We start from the raw sequence: 19,379 nt of genomic DNA, 5'->3' as shown, positions 1-19,379 counted from the left end.
TCAGTTGCATTGCTCAGTGTATCCCACTCATGTTGAAATCTTCTATTGGTCTATTAGCTACTGAACTAACCAGATTCGAATCTATTAACTGCTCTAACAAACAAAAGTGGATGATCTACTCAGGATCGTATTTATTTATATGCATGTAGTACTGGAGGACTAACTGGTATGAGGATGGTGAATTGAGTAGTTGCATTACAGAAGCTGCATGCGAAATGGAAAATATACTACAATTTGGATTACGTAGTTGATAGTTGATGACTCACATATTCTACACCACGTTGATATAACTCGTCGTATTTATTTTGCTGTTGTTGAAATATTTATGAATGGGACTTACAGATGTACATATGTATGTATGTACTTGTGTTGCATGTTATTTCAGAAGAATACATACATGAATGAGTTGATTTACAAACTTAGGATTTGGAATTGATGTACCATCGCATATTCCAACAGTTGCGTTTATGGATTTATCAATTCATGTGATCCGATCTGATTTGTTTAACTGAACTCAATTATCAATCTCCAACTTCAAATATTCGCCTCAGTGTCCTCGAATAGTTGGGGTTTATCCAGTCGAGTTTTTGTGGGTTGGATAAGAATTCATAGTTTCGTCATTTTAGTTCTTTGTTCGTATTCGAATATTTGAGAGTTCCCGGCATACATAAATCCAAGTAAGTTTTGTTTTGGTTTTGATAGCAATAATCTTATCATTGCAGGGTTATCTCTTCTATATTATACCCAAACTGTATCAAGGAATTGTTTGAACTATTGCTCTGCTTACTACGGAGAAAGGACGACTGATAAGCGAGTCATGAGATTTTATTTTTTTACTCTGCACATTGTACGGGCAATTTTGACCAATCGTGCATATTGCCACAGCTCGTACCAATTGTGATACAAAAAATACTAAAGAATTAATATTTTCATGTGGAGTAACTGATCAAGGATTTTGTAAAATAAACTACCTGTGCAATATTCTTAGTGTTGGGGTCAAGTAATCATTCATCGTTTTTTTTACATACATTGCTACTACATAATCTTAAGCATGCGTCCATTTTAGTCAAAAACTTATGTCAATTGAGAAATGCTATCAGGAGATTATCGTTTAATTAGTTGTATTAAATTAGTCGGATTAGGGCTCGTAAGATAAAAAATATATAAATTAATTATACTGGTCGAGACATCTCATATCCCAAATAATCTGCATTTTATTAAAGCTTTATGGCATGAATATTGACTTGACGAGTATTCGCCACTACTTCATACTCTTTCATTTCGAACGCGAGTGTGTATAGTAATTAATTATTTCATTCATATCTTGGTTGAGCATTTTGCAATAAGGCGAAATAACTACAAGCTACAGCGCAAAAGCTTATAAAAAAAGTTTATGACGATGTGCAGCATGTTGGTTTAGCATTCTAATGAATTCATCGTGTGTGTGTGTGAAAGTGTAATGACTGAAACTTATTCCTTGCAGAATGGTCTCAGACAAGACTGATTATGGAAGCTTTGCAGAACCGTCGTCTTCTGTAATCATAGGAGGAGGAGGAGGTGAGTCTGCTGGGAGGGTTGCCAACTCCAGTGGGAACTTGCACTCTTTAGTTAATCATAGTAATAGTAGGCACACGAGTGAAAGTAGTGACAGTAACAGTGGGATCTCATCGGGTGCAAGTGTTCTGGACAGTGATCAGGTTGTGAGTGGAAGTCAAGTTTCAATTGACAGCAACGCGAGGAATAGGCCAAATAGTAACACCCTTCACCACGCCAGCCTCAATCTAGACTTGAGTCACAACAATTCGGGAAGAACAATATCGTCCCCTACAATTGACGACACTACTCAGCGTTCCGGAACGGATGACGGAACAGCGCGTGGAGCAAGAATTCGGATTTCAACCAACCGATATAGAAATTCTTCCGGAAACAATAACACGTTGAACCCAACAAATAGTCAGTCTGCACCTCGCCTTTCACCCACTGAGACCATTGTCATAATTAGTAATCACGGCGGAGGAGGAAAAACGTCCAACAACGCCAACGGCACCACAATAACTCATATTTACTCAAATAGTTCCAGTCCAATGTCAACAAATAGTGGGGATTTGTTGTACCAACGCCAGGTATTACAATTTTCTGCGTGAATATTTGTACTACAGAAGTTGTAGTAATAATGAAATTGTGTTTAAATCTAATTAATTAATAGCCGTTGCTACAAGAATGCGAAAATGGTTGGATAGACCATGACGGGGATGCGGAACTGGATTCTCCTGTATCTTCCGTAAGTTGCAGATTAAACCAACTATTGTGAAATGAATGCCAAATATGTTTACGAAAACGGTACATTATATTTTAGGATGGGAAAAGAGGACGAACTGCAGTAAGGATTGACATCCCATCAGACCAGTCAGTTGTGACTTTAAAATATCCGAAAGAGAAAAGAAAGACTGTTATTGCGTTCTTGGTTTTAAGTTGCAATTTTGTTCTGGCCACTTTGGTAAGTCTAATAATGAATTATGCTAAGCAAAGGTCAATTGGATATTTGTTATTTTGTATTTCTAGCATAGTATAATCTTTAAAAGTGTTTTTTAAATTTTTTATAGTCACTTGCGCTAACTCATGAACGAGTTCCTGATCGCAACATTTACAAACCACTTCCAGACATAATACTTGGTAAGAATATGACATTTTTTAGCAATCACGCACGCGAACGCCAACCAGCGCAAATGCATGCTCCTAAAATAGTTATGGATAAATGTCTTTGGTTGGAAATATCTCATCCATCTTTCTTGTTTTTTTTGTCTTTCAGATAATGTGACAGCTCAGGACTGGGGTGAGTTTATCTCATAAATTGAGTTTTAATCCGTTTGAGGTGGAGTAGTCTTTACCTTTAATTTGGTTTCCTTTGACAGCCCTTAGTGTATCTGATGTTTTGGTCGCTATTTCGACTTTAGCCACAGCAGTTGTTATGCTATTGCATCGTCATAGGTAAGACGCCATATTGTCAGTCCCTTATTATATTACAAGTTAATTGACGTGGATTCTTCGACTGTTATTTCAGGTGGATCGTCTTTCGCCGTGCTTTCCTTATTCTAGCATGTCTATATTTCATGCGGTCAATAACTATTTATGTGACCGTACTACCTGTGGCTTCCTATACTTACCATTGTTCCCCAAAATCCAATTCCACTTCGGTGCTTGAAATTCTCCGGCGAGTCATCCAGCTTGTGAGTGGATTTGGTTTATCCATCAATGGTAAGTACTTTCTTTATTCGCCATAAAATCGATAAAATAGTTGTTTGATTATTATTATTGTTGATATTAATCTTTAGGTCAGCACACGTACTGTGGGGATTATATGTAAGTATAATATATAATAATGTAAGATTCCAGAATAATACTGTCAACTGTGAACAATGCTTTTTTCAGCTACTCTGGTCACACAGTTATTTTATGCATAGCGTACCTTTTTATTCAAGAATGTAAGTGTTGTTATTGAAAACGATTAATATTATTATTACTTCAATTAGTTAATGTGCAAGGTATAATTTTTTTGTTTGTTTTATAGACACTCCAAGAAAACTGTTTTACCTTCATTGGGCTTCCTGGATAGTGAGCATAGTAGGGGTTGTGATGATGTTGATATCACGAGGACATTATACAGTTGATGTTTTGATTGCGTGTAAGTATTTATTAACAATTTTGATATTTATGTTAGAAAAAATAATAAAATTTTTACATTGTTTCAAGATTATGTGGCGACGAGAATCTTTTGGATTTATCATACACTTGCTAATAATCCGCAACTTAAAGTAAGTAGCAATGCTTACTTGTAGAAGTATAATAATATACTCAAATTATGTACCGATGGTTAGCTTATTTATCGTTGTTCTAATTTTTGCAGGTACAGAATGGTCAAAACGGGTCGACGACAAACTTTTTATCCAGAATTTGGTGGTTTCCTATATTTCGTTATATGGTAATGGAATTTTTGTTTTGCAGTACTACATACTTTACTGAAATAATAATTCAGCAGTAATTCATTGAAATGCGACAACAAATACGTACAGCGATTTAAAAATTATCTCAATTTAGCAACTTATATAAAGTTTAGTGCCAAAATCCCATTTAATTTTATTAAATACTTAATTGTTGTGTGAATTCGAGTTTACTGCTTCATCGTCGTCTCGACGCATTGCAATGCGTCAAAAGTAGTAAACAAAGCATTGAACTACTAAGTTCTTTAGAGCGAGTCTAAATTAATCAAATCAATTACTTGTTCAATTTTAGGAAGGAAATGTAGGGGGGCCGCTTCCAAGACAGGTAAAAAAATAAAATCCGTTTTGTGACAAATTCATTAATGCAATTACTAATAACTCACTCTTTTTTACATTTAGTACTCACTTCCTTGGTTCTCATCCAGAGAACAACGTGCGAGAAGAAGTATATAATATCTGAGATCCACTATTTCGCCAAAATCAGTTCTTGTCCAGTGATTTCGTTTTAGAGTCTGACGAGTCCCTATATTATCGGGTTTTTCCGTCTCCCATATGTACATTGATCATATGAAAAACTATATATATACTACTATAAGTGATCCAATGTCCATGGATCTAAATTTTGCAGCATCGTGATATTTAGTTTTAGTAAAGCTGTACGTATCCTCATTTAATGTTACATGAAGCCGACGATTTTTGTGAAAAGAAAATAATATACAACAAAGAGCTGAAAACAATAAAGCAAAATGTCATTTTAATACAATTAATAATATTATACGATTTTAATTCATGACAAACTTTACTATACATTCAAATTATTACTTTATATTATTTATATTTTCGGCTTTGTGTTATTTACAAGCCTGGCAAATCATGTTGTTGCACATACATGAAGAACTTTCACACTTGCTCAAATAGCTCATTATAAGCATGTAAAAGTTATCTACATAATTTTCTACTAATTGTCGAGTTGAGTCTTCCATTCATTACAATTACGACTCCTGCTGCTGTATACCTGATCCAATGAGGTTTGTTTAATGTCATAAAAAACTGGGTTAATTATCTACCGGTCAAGTTCATTAGTCTGTTTAGAGTCTTTAGACGTTCTTATGAGGTGTTGCTCATTTTAACAAGCTTTAGTCTACACAAGTTGTCCGTCACCATGAATTTGTTCCTAAAAATTGTTGCGTCTCTCCCTATTTTGATTTATTTAACTAACGGGTATGACAAGTTCAATCAATAAATACGTTTAGGTTATTTGTGTGCTCACCACAAAAATTTGCTTCCGCATTTGCAATATTTATCCTCGATTATGTAAAATAGGTTCACAGTTCAAAACACATGGGGTTCAGAGAGTGATGGCGATGTCAACCCAGTGGCTCGATTTCTGACTAATTTAATGCTTGGGGATAAACTTCCAGACCTTCCAGACCCCAATTCCATAATATCCAATCTCAATGTTACCAAGCCTTTCAACATTTCTTCTGTTACCTCAGGGTTTCAAGGCAGTGCGGATTTAGTGTCAGGTGCCAACAATCTGTTGACCTCGTTTGTGAGTTTCGTTTTGCTGCTTCAAATTGTTATTATATAAACCAATTTAGTGAAACAGACCATAATGCCAGTATGAAATTGAGGAATAATATTTTTTTTAGGTGAACCAGACGAGATCAACGATAGGGTTAGTTGCACACCACGGAAATTTCACCCTAATTCAAGCCGCGCTCCTCTTTACAATTGGTTGCATGGCCGCTGGAGCTGCCACCATAGTTTTAGAAGGTCTTGCCTTCAGAGAGCGACAAACGGAGATTGAGCTGTATAAAACTCTTCATGGTGGCGGCCATCATGCAAATGGGGGTGTGTCCATGGCTTATGGTGCCCCTGCCCCTCCTCCTCCATCCTTGCAATACGGAAGTCCAAGTCAGCATGATTCTTACAGCAGTGCCCACTCGGACCCCATTCCCGCTTACGCAGCAGTACCAAATTCATATCCTTCAGCCCAACAACCTGATTTGTCTGCATATTATTATGGAGCGACGAATACACGTAGGAAGCGAGATACAGGACAACTTGGAGATGGAAGCTTTATTCAACTTTCAAAACCGTATCGCAATCCTCACACAACGAGAAAAGTTAATAGATTTCACAATGCATTCATCTCTGGTAGCAGCGGAGGCGGCGACACTAAGCAACGTTACCCCTCAACATTTTCAGGGGTATTTGCTAATCCAGCGTCCCCACTGCTAGTGTCCACCTATGGGGTAAATCCTGGGATTGGATACCCCGACTCCACAAATTACTTATTGTTAAACCGTTTGGGGATGAAACATAAGCACGGTTCTTCCAAAAGAGGGGAAAGTAAGGATGACAATGACATGGAATATGCTAGAGGTGATCTTCCCCTTGAGGATGGCGTTGTGACTTCAGTAAAATCTCGGAGCCAGCAACATAAAAGAAAACACAAGAAAAGACAACAAGGAGAAGAAGAGATTTTAAACAGTTTTGGTGGAAGTGGAATCGCATATCCTTCATTTGTCGTTAATTCTCAAAACAGAATGCGAAAATACTGGGAAGATGTAGCGCAAGTGCAATTAATGCAAGGCAGATAATAAGTAAATAGGAAATAAAGAGCTTAAATATGTATTTATTTATTCGCTTTTAAGCTTTTTTGTAATAATTTAAAAAATATGTTCAAAACGTAAATGCAGTAATGTTGGACTTTGATTTCACAGTGTCAATTAATTCAATAAAAAAATTTTTCAATTGATTGATTGCAGACAGGAATGAAGAATAATTAGACTCGTTGAATTTTTTCCCGTCAGAGTGATGGAGAGTCTTCTGGAGGTTTTTATTACGAAAAAAGAATTCCTCGACGTGAAAGGAATTGCATTCTAAGCATTTGATGCTTTGCAAATTGTCGATTTCAGGTCTCAGTCCACCAACTGCGGCCGGGTTTAGAACGCCATGAAACTCAATTTTATCTCCTGGTCGTAGACTCACGATTAAGTCTATTGCTTTTTGTTTCATGTCGTGTTTCATGATATCTGCGGTGGAAATGAGGAGCATGGCTGGTGAAGGGGATTGCTGATGGTGTTCACCTCCAGAGAGGTATTGTTGCCATGAATGACCACTTTCACTGCTGGTTTCAGACGGCATTAAGTTAACGATTATGTCGAAGGCCACGTCACGAATAGCAGATGTCGACATTTCTCGAACTTTCACAACGGAAACACGACCTCTCCACCGCACAGCAGTTGGGACATTTCCATATTTAGTAGAGCAAAAGAGTTGAGTGAAAGCTGGTGTGCGAGTCTTCCAAGCTTGTCGGTGACAATTCGAGTCATAATCGTCCCATTCTAGGTGGGTCAGAGTGTCAATGTCCGTGACCCCTTTATGCACAGTTGCTTCGTCGTTGTACAACAATTGTAAACTTTTAGAAATCATCATATGATTTTCCGGATCTGAACTGGCAATCAATGCGGCCAATGCGGACCCCGTTATCATTACAAGGAAGATCGAAATTATCATTTTCCAGTGATCCCACTGAGAGTGAATTATCAACATGATTGCAGTAATTGCTACACTGGTCAGTAAACTAATCCATACATACAAAATTTCGTTTTGTAACTTGATAGAAATGTCAAATATTTCTGTAATCCAAAGTGCAACCAGAAATTCAGGTAAAGTTTTCTGCAATATGTGTCGTCGACTACCCATGAGTAAAGAGAGAATGGCAACAATTTGGATAGCTGGAATACAACGGTTCATAGTAACTGAGGATAGATCAACTCCACAATAGAGGGTAACGGTCTTCAAACTTTCCATCCATGGTGTCAAGTACTCGAGTAGATTCTCGTCGAATTCCACATAATAAATGCAGAACGAAAGGATATAATTTATGGACGACCCCAACTTGACAATTGTGACAAACGCAATTAATTTTAGTGCAGAGAGGTGAAAACCTGGTCCATTAGTATAAATCAGTGTAAAAATGACTAGACCCGAAATGACTATTTTGACCGTGCGTAATCCATCCACGTAAAACAGAGTGGCAGATGAGAATATTAAAGTACTGAGATATGGAACGAGTGAATTGGCAATGAGACGATCTTTAGCATCTGTATCAAACCACGTGGTGTGGACGCTTCCAAAAACTTTGCTCCAATCTGTAAAAAATATCACAATGTGTTTGATACACTCAAATATACACATGTACAAGCACAAGAATCTGCATAGGTACATACGTAAACTCTGTTTCATTTCTGGTGATATCAGCGGGAAAGTCATGTGCCCATGTTAAGTAAATGGGCACATGACTTTCCCGCTGATATCACCAGAAATGAAACAGAGTTTACCATTAAAATTATAGTAACGCTTTCTCCAGCCAAGTAAGTTGAACGACGCCCACAGAGATAAAAGTGACGCTCCTAGTATCACTCCCACTTTAATGCTAATGGTTTTCGTCATGACGCAAAGTATTAAAAGTTGCAAGAAAAATGCATTAAGTTGAGATCCAAATTTCCAGTCGTGTCTTGGTCTTCTGTGGTGATTCCTATCGATGGATGGCGTCGGATTTTCACCAGCATTAAATTTCGAAGCACATCGTAGCAGACAATCCATTGTCAGCTTGATACCATCTTGATTCGAGTGTGAGAAATTTAATTGACACCGTCGAGATGACTTGTTTGTGTCACTTTTTGTTTCTGGGGATTGAGATTTCGACCTGCAATTTGGAAATGTAAATGTTTCATTAAGTCCCACATTTGGCAAACTATCTTCATCATCCTCGTCGTCCCCTTCAACGAAAGTGCTGTCGAGGGAGTTTTCATTAGATTCGTCATCGTCTTCATCTGCAAAGCGTATCACTTTTCGATTTTCTGATTGAATTCTTGCAAGCAGTTGCGTGGTTGTGATGAATTTTTCTCCATTATTAAGTCTGAAATTTATAGTTAATAGTTAGTCTAATTACATATTGGCCACATATAATTTTGCTCCAAGTGCAAAAAGGTGATTAAAATCTTACTTAGAATACAAAAGTCTAGCTGCCTTGTACGTCAGCTTTTCATTAGTTGGAGTTTTTATGCATGTTATAACATCGGGATAATTTTGAGCCGTGATTCCTGCGCATATATTTAAATTAATACGTTGTTCAGTGCGTTTGAAGTTTTTAAAAAATCACAATTTAGGTCTTCCGATCAAAATTACCCGATTGTCCAGAATCCAGACATTCTTTAAGGAGGTTAGTTGCATCTTCATTCCCTTGATCCGACGATTTCACCAACCAATAAATAGCCATTCGAGAGTTTTCTCCTAACACAAGTTAATTTCAAATCAAATCAAATCATGCAAATTTTATTTGGATTGGCATAATCATTTAACTGTTATTCTGCATATATTACACGCTTGACATATTTTTATTACTAACTTTGAGAGCTTTCTAGTAACTCCGGGTCTTTACTATCTTGAAGTAATTTTTTCCCCAAGTCCAGTTGCGCCTCTTCGCACCCGTCCTCGGCCAAGTTTGTCTTTAGGAAGTGGACACTCATTGCCGATCGATCTTTTTTTATAATCATAAATAAATTCATATGTATAAAAGCGCAAAAATAAATTATTTTCACATTTTTTTTACCTCTTAGCGTCCAGTGCCTTCGACTTGCCCTCTTTCCGTCCACAACATGAATATCTCCAGCCATTATTATGCCTTCTTTGTTTTGAATGGATTCCTGGCCAAATGAAGATGTTGATTTTTCTGCAATAATCGTGGTAGTTACAGTCGTCGTGCTAGATGAACTTGCTGTTAATGTCCATCCAGGTGGAAGAGAATTTTGCAACTGTATCGGGGATTTGTACGGTGTTTTGCACGGTGCACGCGTTGAAAATGCAGGTGAATTGATAGTCTGCTGTTCTTGATTATTATGAAAGCAGTGAATATGCCTGGCGCTGTTTGGGCTTGTTAAATTTCCTCGGGCGATGAATCCACTAGTGATTTTAGCATTACCATTTTTGCTTCCAGTAGTAGCATCACCTCCTCCATTCCTGGATCTCGACTTGCTCAGGTTAACTCGACATGCCATAAAGGCAGCTATGCATAAAAGGTTGCAGGATAGATTGATAATAAGCTTAAATAAGCACAAGGCAATGTAATGCAAACTACACTTGGGTCTCCTCGCACTTCTTACGTACTTATGCACAGTTCTACATAAATTTTGCTTTGATTCTTAAGAATTTTTACGCTATTTGCATATCTACTTAATTGTTTTTGGGATGACAGATCAGTGCTTTTGTAGATGGGGAAGATCTTTGACCGAGTTGTCTCATTTGCATATGAAAACAGCACTACTTGTTCACCTCACCCTGCAATAACAAAAACAGTTTTATTTTATTACTCAAACAACAACAGCTTTCTGTAATCAGATACTCACAGCACACACAAAAAAACTGGTGAAAATTGAACACTGGTTTTCTTTACAGACATAAATGTTTAATAATCCTCTTGCCTCATGCACCCCACGACTACTGTTTGAGACTGCATGCAGCAGCCGAGTTTGGAACAGCTTAAGAACAAACACATTTCATTTTACTCAAGTTAAAAATAGAATAGTGAAGTTTCCTGGAGAAAGGAACAAAAGTTTGTCAACGTGAAGAAATTCACTATATTAGCACTATATTAGACACAACTAGATGAGACAACTAGTTATAAGCTCTGCTGGAGTTTTACACACTCCACACTTGCGGTAGACAGGATGGAATCTCGTAAGTCCATAATTTTTTAAAACCTTTTTTGTTATGTGACACAATAAGCCTAGAATGTACCAATGTATCTGCGCTGCGTACACGTATGGACATATGGATACCATGTTCACATTAACTCCTTAAACTGTTTGCGTAAATTGGTAATAATTGCTTCGTATTTTTTAAATGAAGGACATATGTATGCAGACTCTGGTTTATGTAGTAATACTTGCAACAGAGGTTATAGTTTATCTTCAAAGAAACTGGAGTGGATGTGTTGAAAGAGATGGATAAAGTGTGGTCTTCCAGCTTGCTTGACTCAATGTCGTTTTCATTTACTGTTTACAAAGCTCTGTTTGTATCCCTTATGCAGAGTTGTACAGTTTTAACAAGACAACTCGTAAGAACGTTGAACACACATTATGATTAACCAGACGTTGTCGTACACACAGAAAGATTCACATAATAATGATGCCATTAAAGATTTTCAAATGTTAGAATCATACATAGGACTCGTTCATCATATGTACAAAGCATGCATTGAATGGAGATTATACAGATCAGCAACAGTATATTTGTCTTAGATTAAACGTTTTTAACACATTTGCACTGATTGGACAGGTAAAAATCCTAAATGGGCATCGCTAGATATGGATGTGCATTTATGCGAGCTGCAGAGGCGTTTAGAAAGGTTCAGCAAGAGCAGAAACACTATCTGTCACCCACACCAATGTTGAGACAGCGTGTGTGATGACACAATTGCAATTGTAAATTTCTACTTCCGGCTTTTTCGATGGTGGACAAATCATGTGCCCACCCATTCCTTCATCGAGAGTTTTCAACTCAAAGACGAAAAAGATCAATTCATTTTTGGCTATCCAAATGTCAAATTACATATGCATCGACGTGCACAAAAATGCTGACACATTTCATGTATCATTTAATGTCATCACTAATCCTAAGACTGATATAGTGATATTAACTTAATATTATTAACATACTTTTCTTAGATTGCGTGTACATTGTAAGAGACGAATTAAAAAACTCAACGAAATCTGATATCACGTGTTAAGCTTAAAAAATTTTGCAAAAAGATTCTTCTCCATGCATGCCTCGATTCGCAATTCTCTCATCAATTGGCTGCTGCATTAAAATCATTTGGTGGCATGATCCTCCAACTCTCCGTCCACTATTGCATACACGTCGTTCGATCTTAACATGAGAGGACTCGGATTTCTTTTCCTTTGGCTTTATGCAACTAGTAGTAAGTAAGTAGTAATATTTGCCCTTTGCAAAAAATATGTTCGCTTGTGTCTCACATATAAACTGGCATTATTTTATGGTGGATATTTAACTCGACTCGAGAGGAGCAACCCGTTCTTCACGTCACTCTTTCACGCAGGAGGAGTACGGTTTATGCGAGTTGAGATACCAGCCAGGACGACGGTTCTATCAGTTCTTAAAATATATAATGTGCATGCAATTTGCTGATTCAAGCTCAGTTGCTGTCAGGAGGCTCAAGCTGATACAAATAGCATTGTCTTCATTGTTATCGATCGACAAATCGACTTTTGCTAAAATAATTTGCTACGAGTTCAATTTAACCAGCCTCTGCGCAAACATTTTAGCAAAGTAGCTCGTGAGAATCAGCAGGATAACAAGTCTTACATATTAAAATGGGTTCCATTGCTCAAGCTCCTTTGTGGACACCAAATCCAGAAACTCTGAGTTCCCTTAGGCTGGACGCATTGAGACGAAAAGTCAACGAGAAATTTGGGACTAAACTTGGTAAATATTTTATTTATAGTCTGCAAATAAATACACAACTCTGCTATGTACCAACTACCAAGCATCAACAGGCGGTAGTTTTCTCCTTTTACCGCTAAAACCCGGAAATGACTTTCTTTTCTTGCTTTTAGTAACATACGCTGATCTGCACAAGTGGTCGGTAGCGGAACCCTCTGCATTTTGGAATGAAGTCTGGGACCTTGCTGAGATCATCCACAGCGAGCCGTTTACTTCCGTTATTGATGAGAGCATCCGAATTGACAGCATTCCAAAGTGGTTTGTCGGAACAAAGCTTAATTACGCTGAAAATTTACTGGAGAAGGGACAACATGATGACATTGCGATTTTTTATAAAGGTAAATGAGACATAGATTCTTGTGATTAGCATTCCCACTTACATTTGACCTCTATGTTTGTTTTGTCGTTGATTCATTCACGGTATTCATTAAATTAAGTCACAAACGCGTTCCATTGTAACGACTACACACATGCATACGCAGGTATTTGTAGATCCTTCATATTGAATTGAGACAGTTATCCTGGGCAAATCCTGATTACGACACTTTCGTCACATTTTTTGTTATTTTATTTATCTAAATCGACACTAAATCATGATTTTAAGAACTGGTTTTCTTAAAAAAAATTGACAGTAACTTCCTTTAAACTTTACATCAGTTAAAACTTTTAACTACGTGCATATGCATTTAACTTTAAAATTCATATGTCGAATCGCGGTAACACGTGTAATGCTAAAGGCACTTATGTAAATGAAAATCGAAATGAAAGACCTAGGATCCATCAGAGCATTATGTCACAGGTCACGTCATATAAGCATGTACATGCACTCATCGTTGCATAATGGTCGAACATGAGTGAAATCCAGTTACAGAGAACATGATCATCACGACTTGGTGATAAGCAGAGATATGGTTGAACAGCATGGATCTACTTTACGCTGGATAATATCCTTGACTCGGGGAATTGATGGCAAAAGTTATCTATTAATATCTAAGACTGACGGGTGGTGTGGTCATCGTCATGAAATGATTTTTCTTCACCTGGGAAGAACCCATTAATTCTTACCTCCGGAAATTGCAACATTTCTTTTCCAGGAGAAGGACATCCAGAACCAACAAAGTTGACGTACGGAGAGCTAAGGACAGAGGTTGCGGTATGGGCGGCAGCATTACGAAATGCGGGCGTGGGAAAGGATGATGTCGTATGGTAGGAAAAGCTAACTAGAAAACATTATTTGTATGGACTACATAATATTTCTATTTAATCATGTTACAGTGGAATATTGCCCAATGCTCCAGAGGTGAGTCGTATTTCCCCTTTGCGCACTAGTTCGTATATACAACGCTAAGTCACCTTGAAAATTAGATAAATCAGTGTATACAATCTATTATCGACCAATGCGGGATTTACCTTTCTTGATGTTGCACTAGTTGGACTATCATCATTAGTATTTCTCACAACATGTAATAATTTATGTAGACTCTCATCGCATTGCTGGCAACTTCAGCTTTGGGGGCAACTTGGACATCAACCTCTCCTGACTATGGGGTTACGGTATGCGTTTTACGTGTATTTATATGTATTTAGATACATGCATATGCGTCACTTGGTTTTTTGTTTGTTTTCATATTCGTTTCGTTTTTTATGAACATTTTTTATAGGGGATTGTTGAGCGATTTAAGCAGACAGAGCCAAAAATTTTGATATCCGTCAATGCAGTTTTCTACAATGGCAAGGTGCATTCCATGTCCAAGAAATTGCACCAACTGGTATCCGACCTACCTTCCCTTGAGAAAATTGTCGTCATTCCTTTCATCCAGGGACAGGAAGCAGGGGCGATTGACATTCCCAAATCCAAATGGTACCCAAACATCATAAAACTTTAGCTGGTAAATATTCGGTTAAATGGATACAGTTTATTAAGAATCTTTAATCAAATCACTAGGACGTGGGCTTCCGAATTCTTGAACAATTTCCGTTCATTGAAAACGCGACTTGTCTACGAACAAGTGCCTTTTAACCATCCATTATTTATCATGTACAGCTCTGGCACGACAGGAAAACCAAAATGTATGGTACATTCTGTTGGGGTACGTATGCAAATTAATATATAATCTTTCCACGCAAATTGATATCGATCATTTGTTATTATTCGAAATTTTACGCAGGGAACTTTAATGAAACATGCCGAAGAGCACCTCCTGCAGTCAAATCTCAAGAAAACCGACGTAATCTTTTATTACACCACGGTAAGTGCTGGAAACTTCACACATTTATTTCTACAACGATTGCGTAACAGCACTGCGATTAATATCGATCCGGTTTTCGTTTGTCTTGCATCATAACAATAATAATATATGTACATACATGCAACAATAAATCCATAGTAGAAAAACATTTTGCCAGTTGTGATGTTGATAACGCACAAGGAAAATTCCCAACAAGTATTTTCTAAGCAGTAATGTAACATCGGCGTAATAAAATGTGTCGCAACCTTGCGACTCTCGTAATAGTTGTCACATATTATTTTTTGTATATGAGAAAATCGGTGTTTTAATCTACCTCTTTTTTGTCACTTATTAAACGTGTACGTGGTCTTGATAAATTTTAGGTCGGATGGATGATGTACCAATGGTTGATATCTTCGTTGATAACTGGATGTACGGTCATACTGTAAGTTTGACTAAATGATAAAATGAATCAGTGCTAATCGATATAAATAAAATAATATCCAACCTCAAGCTCTGATTTCCTTTAGGTACGATGGTGCACCTTCAAAAGCTCTCTGGAGTCTAATTGATGAATTCAAAATCACAATATTTGGAACAAGTGCAAAATGGTTGGCCGTACAAGAAGAAGTGGCACGAAAATGTATTAAACTTGATGGAGAAGATGTGGAGGCGTTAAAAAAGGAGCTGAATAAGAACAAAACATCCTTGAAAATGATCCTTTCCACAGGATCACCCTTAAAGCCTCAATCGTTTGACTTTATTTATGAATATGTCAAGCATGACGTTTTAGTTGGATCAATTTCAGGTATTTTAAAATGTGACAGTAGAATAAATATGTATTAGTGTGAATAGAATTCTTTGTGAAATCTCATTTTATAGCTTAAACTATGATTATTTTAGGAGGAACTGACTGCATTGGTTGCTTTATGGGACAAAATCCAATGTTGCCAGTGTATCGAGGAGAAATTCAATCCTACCACTTGGGATGTGATTTAGACTGCGTGGATGACGAAGGAGAAAGTGTGATAGGGGAACGCGGTGAACTGGTTGTGAGGACTCCGTTCCCTTCAATGCCGACCAAATTTCACAATGACACGGACGGATTGCTGTACAAAAAAGCATATTTCGCAAAGCACACTGGAATTTGGGCTCATGGGGATTTTATTATGATAAATCCACAAACCAAAGGAATTGTCATGTTAGGACGAAGTGACGCGACACTGAATCCCAATGGTGTCCGATTCGGAAGTGCTGAGATTTATCAAATTGGTAAGGGCATTTGTCAGAAATATGACATGAATGTTAATATTCGTCTTGATCTAACAACCCCGATATGAATTTGCATTTTAGTTGAGCACTTTATTGAGGTTTCCGACAGCGTGTGTGTGGCTCAAAGGAACGAGGCAGGAACTGACGAAAGGGTTGTCTTATTTTTAAGACTATTGCCCAACATAGCATTTTCTGATGACCTGGTGAACAGAATTAAACTGGTCATTCGAGAACAACTCAGTCCTCGACATGTGCCTGCCGTGATACTCCCAATTTCAGATATCCCTGTAAGATTAAGTTTATTTGCCATGTAATCTGTGTAAGGAAAAATATATGACACACACCAATATAATGTTACTTCCTTTGGAATATAGTACACGATAAGTGGGAAGAAGGTTGAGATTGCTGTTCGAAACATTATCGAAGGAGAAGAAGTGAAGAACGTGGGCGCCCTAGCGAACCCAAAATGTTTGGACCTGTATCGCAACATTCCAGTTCTGCAGACTTATTCGTAATCTCCATCATCATAAGAGCGCATACATACATATGTAATTCATAAATATAATGTGAAGGTGTGTATTTTCTAAAACATAATACTTTGAGAAGAGTCTACATATATATTCGATATGATAACAATGATCGGTTACTGTTTCTCCTTTCGTTTATGTGAGATCAATATTTTATATATAATAAATACACCCATGTTAACGTCACATGGAAAATATTGTGCAGTTATTGGGTCTATTTTAATAAATTGGCAGAATCGGAATTTATTTTGTTCATGTTATCGTATCTATTTAAGATGCTAGAAAATTGAATCCAACGTAAATTTCAAGTTGACAACCTACAGAATAAAGCTATTATGACTAATTAATTCTGGATTCGTTTCGGTATTGAGCAAAAATATGAACAAATCGTGGAATCCTGGATTAATGAATAGAGGTTTATCCAATACCACTGATCTTTTTACAGAATGAGAATAGTATAATACATTTATAAAATTAGCATGAGATTTTCACGGATTTTTAATGACTTTATATTCAATTTGTGTAAATGAATAATGCTTCTGTTGAAGGAGTTAAGCAGTGGGCGCGGAAGCGTGGGGACAGAGGGACAAGGTCCCCCCGGTTATTCGATGTCCCCATCGTATCCCTATGTTATATAAATTCCTCCCATATCCTACCATGTTAATGTCCCCAGATGTATCCCATTGGTATACCGTGTGACGAATTTCAATTGGCAGCGAAATCGAAACTGCATTATCAAACGACTTGAAAATTAAAAATCACACAGGTCTCGTCGACTTGAATATGGAATTTCAATTTCCAAGTCGCTAGATATTGTAGTTTCGATTTCATCACCAATTGAAATTCGTCAACACGGGTATACCAAAGGTAGATCCCCGATCAACAAAAATTATTACTTTTGCGTCAAAGTAACGCATCCATGGTGAAAATTTTTAACAAACAAAAAAAGGCGTGATTATCACGATTGCTTGACATTTAGTATCTAGGTAACTCTTGTGTCTTTTAACGGTTGCGACAAATGGTGGAGTTACAAATAAAATAATTATTTTTTAAATCGTTGGTACACGTCCCATGGTCGTGTGTACCAACGACTTTGACCTTTAATAACTTTTGAATGGGCAAACATAGAGATTTAATTCGTTAAGATGAAATCATCGTAATTTTTAGCTTGATTTTTTAAGATCAAAATCTCGAGGGTACTATTTCGAAAATTAAATTTGAAATCCCAGTGTGCAGCGTTTATTTAGCCCGAGTCAGGGTCAGTGTCAGCTTCTAAATTTTAGTCAGACGACCTGCACCAACTACTATTCGTAATCGGCAAAAATGTTCCCACAATCCAGCATGCAAAATTTCAGCTCCTTGACCAATTTTAAAACCAGTACCGGTCTCAGTCTTCTGGGCTGGGCCCACAAAAATATTCATATTCAATGAATATGAACATTATTCATATCCTTTAGTCTGATGTGCCCTTACCCATGATACCGAATTTTATTTTTATTCTACCAGTATAAAAAGCAGCGTGGGTCACCTTGTTAAATCTCTGTGGAAAAAATCTTAATATTTCATATTTTTCAATCTGGTCTACCCCCACTCGTGCCAAATTTCAGTCTTCTACGAGTGTCTAGAGCGAATTTCATCTGTTTAATACAATTTTTGAAAATCGATATGGGTCACCCCCTTAAAGGTCCCTCCACATAAAAATGTTACCAATTTCAATTCATATTCTTTCATCAGGGGCCATTAACAATCTCTGCACTAATTTCAGCTCGATGGATAATTTACAAAAATCGGTATGGTATCGGGTCTCTCCAGTCGAAAATTTTCCCAATTTAAATTCATATTCTTCAATTAGACACCATTAGCAATCTCAATGCCAATTTACAGCTTTCAACGAGGATTTTGAAATACTCCACCCACCCAGATGACCACCACCGGTCAACCACTTAATCGATTTCGCCCATCTTCAAACTTAACTCCTCATTTGTCACATACTACATGTATACCAAATTTAAAGTCGCTAGGCCGAGTTTAACGAAAGTTATCGTAAAATGATCGGACGGACAGACAGACGGACATGACGGTTCCATAAGCACTTTGACTAAAAATTACATTTCCAAAACTGTAACCAATGACATATTTTCAACAATTTTTAGTTTTTAGCCCGAGTCAGGGCTTATGGAACCGTCATGTCCGTCCGTCCGTCTGTCTGTCTGTCTGTCTGTCCGGCACGATAGAGCTAAAACGGCTGAACCGATTGACTTGAAATTTTTACCATATGCATATTGGACAAAGTTAGGAAAGGAGTTCGAAGATGGGTGAAATCGGTCCAGTGGTTGACCCGTGGGGGTCATAGGAGTGGGTGGGGTATTATGCACCAAAATTTCAAAATTGTCGTAGAAGGCTGAAATTTGGTACAGAGGTTGCTAATGGTTCCTAATAGATAAAAATTACTTCAGGTTGGAAACATTTTCAATTTGAGGGACCCCATAGGGTGACCCATACGGATTTTTCAAAATCATCATATCGAGCTGAAATTTGGTAGAGAGGTTGCAAATGGGTCTTAATGTAGGAATATGATATGAAATTGGTAAAATTTTTATCTGGAGCGACCCTGTGGGGTGACCCATACCGATTTTTAGAAATTGCTTTAAAAACATGAAATCCGGCATGGTGATACTTAATGGCTTCCTACGAAAGAATTTGAAGGAAAAAGTGAGCAAAGTGCAACCAGAGTGACCCTGGAGGCTGACCCATACCGTTTTTAAAAGGTGCTATCTGAAATTTGGAATGGGGGATAAAAACCACTTCTGGATAGCACA

At 37.4% G+C, this 19,379-nt stretch overlaps 4 protein-coding genes across 5 annotated transcripts; 3 read left to right on the top strand and 1 right to left on the bottom strand.

Annotated features, from left to right (window-relative positions):
* Positions 1-866: 866 nt before the first annotated feature.
* LOC110847378 (phosphatidylcholine:ceramide cholinephosphotransferase 2) lies at positions 867-4,761 on the top strand. The gene is made up of 15 exons (XM_022094312.2): positions 867-1,000; positions 1,484-2,123; positions 2,207-2,281; positions 2,357-2,497; positions 2,604-2,673; positions 2,810-2,833; positions 2,913-2,988; positions 3,062-3,255; positions 3,333-3,360; positions 3,430-3,482; positions 3,569-3,682; positions 3,751-3,812; positions 3,905-3,979; positions 4,291-4,323; positions 4,398-4,761. Exons 2-15 carry the CDS (start codon positions 1,485-1,487, stop codon positions 4,449-4,451), a joined length of 1,638 nt encoding a protein of 545 aa, XP_021950004.1. The 5' UTR covers positions 867-1,000; position 1,484; the 3' UTR covers positions 4,452-4,761.
* Positions 4,762-4,859: 98 nt separating this feature from the next.
* Positions 4,860-6,773, top strand: LOC118435050. The gene is made up of 3 exons (XM_035850142.1): positions 4,860-5,219; positions 5,322-5,550; positions 5,651-6,773. The coding sequence occupies exons 1-3, from the start codon at positions 5,161-5,163 to the stop codon at positions 6,602-6,604; spliced, it is 1,242 nt and encodes a 413-aa protein (XP_035706035.1). The 5' UTR covers positions 4,860-5,160; the 3' UTR covers positions 6,605-6,773.
* On the bottom strand, positions 6,613-10,551 carry LOC110845444 (wolframin). The gene is made up of 7 exons (XM_022091856.2): positions 10,418-10,551; positions 9,625-10,349; positions 9,421-9,552; positions 9,201-9,305; positions 9,019-9,115; positions 8,351-8,931; positions 6,613-8,161 (listed from the first exon to the last, which is right to left on the bottom strand). The coding sequence occupies exons 2-7, from the start codon at positions 10,067-10,069 to the stop codon at positions 6,687-6,689; spliced, it is 2,835 nt and encodes a 944-aa protein (XP_021947548.1). The 5' UTR covers positions 10,070-10,349; positions 10,418-10,551; the 3' UTR covers positions 6,613-6,686.
* Positions 10,552-10,609: 58 nt separating this feature from the next.
* Positions 10,610-16,802, top strand: LOC110845445 (acetoacetyl-CoA synthetase). Of its 2 annotated transcripts, XM_022091858.2 has the most exons (14): positions 10,610-10,748; positions 12,423-12,515; positions 12,647-12,871; positions 13,628-13,739; positions 13,809-13,833; positions 14,013-14,087; positions 14,195-14,394; positions 14,479-14,623; positions 14,702-14,782; positions 15,145-15,206; positions 15,292-15,569; positions 15,665-16,033; positions 16,115-16,320; positions 16,408-16,783. In XM_022091858.2, exons 1-14 carry the CDS (start codon positions 10,739-10,741, stop codon positions 16,546-16,548), a joined length of 2,022 nt encoding a protein of 673 aa, XP_021947550.1. In that variant the 5' UTR covers positions 10,610-10,738; the 3' UTR covers positions 16,549-16,783. The 2 variants fall into 2 exon arrangements, with proteins under 2 accessions (XP_021947550.1, XP_021947549.1); XM_022091857.2 differs by lacking the exon at positions 10,610-10,748 and having other exon boundaries at positions 12,225-12,515; positions 16,408-16,802.
* The last annotated feature ends 2,577 nt before the right edge of the window (positions 16,803-19,379 follow it).

Source organism: Folsomia candida, unplaced genomic scaffold (genome assembly GCF_002217175.1).
Source record: "Folsomia candida strain VU population unplaced genomic scaffold, ASM221717v1 Fcan01_Sc003, whole genome shotgun sequence".
NCBI classification, from domain to species: Eukaryota; Metazoa; Arthropoda; class Collembola; order Entomobryomorpha; family Isotomidae; genus Folsomia; species Folsomia candida.
The sequence above is the reverse complement of the archived record's forward strand: the minus strand, read 5'-3'. Positions and strand labels throughout refer to the sequence as shown.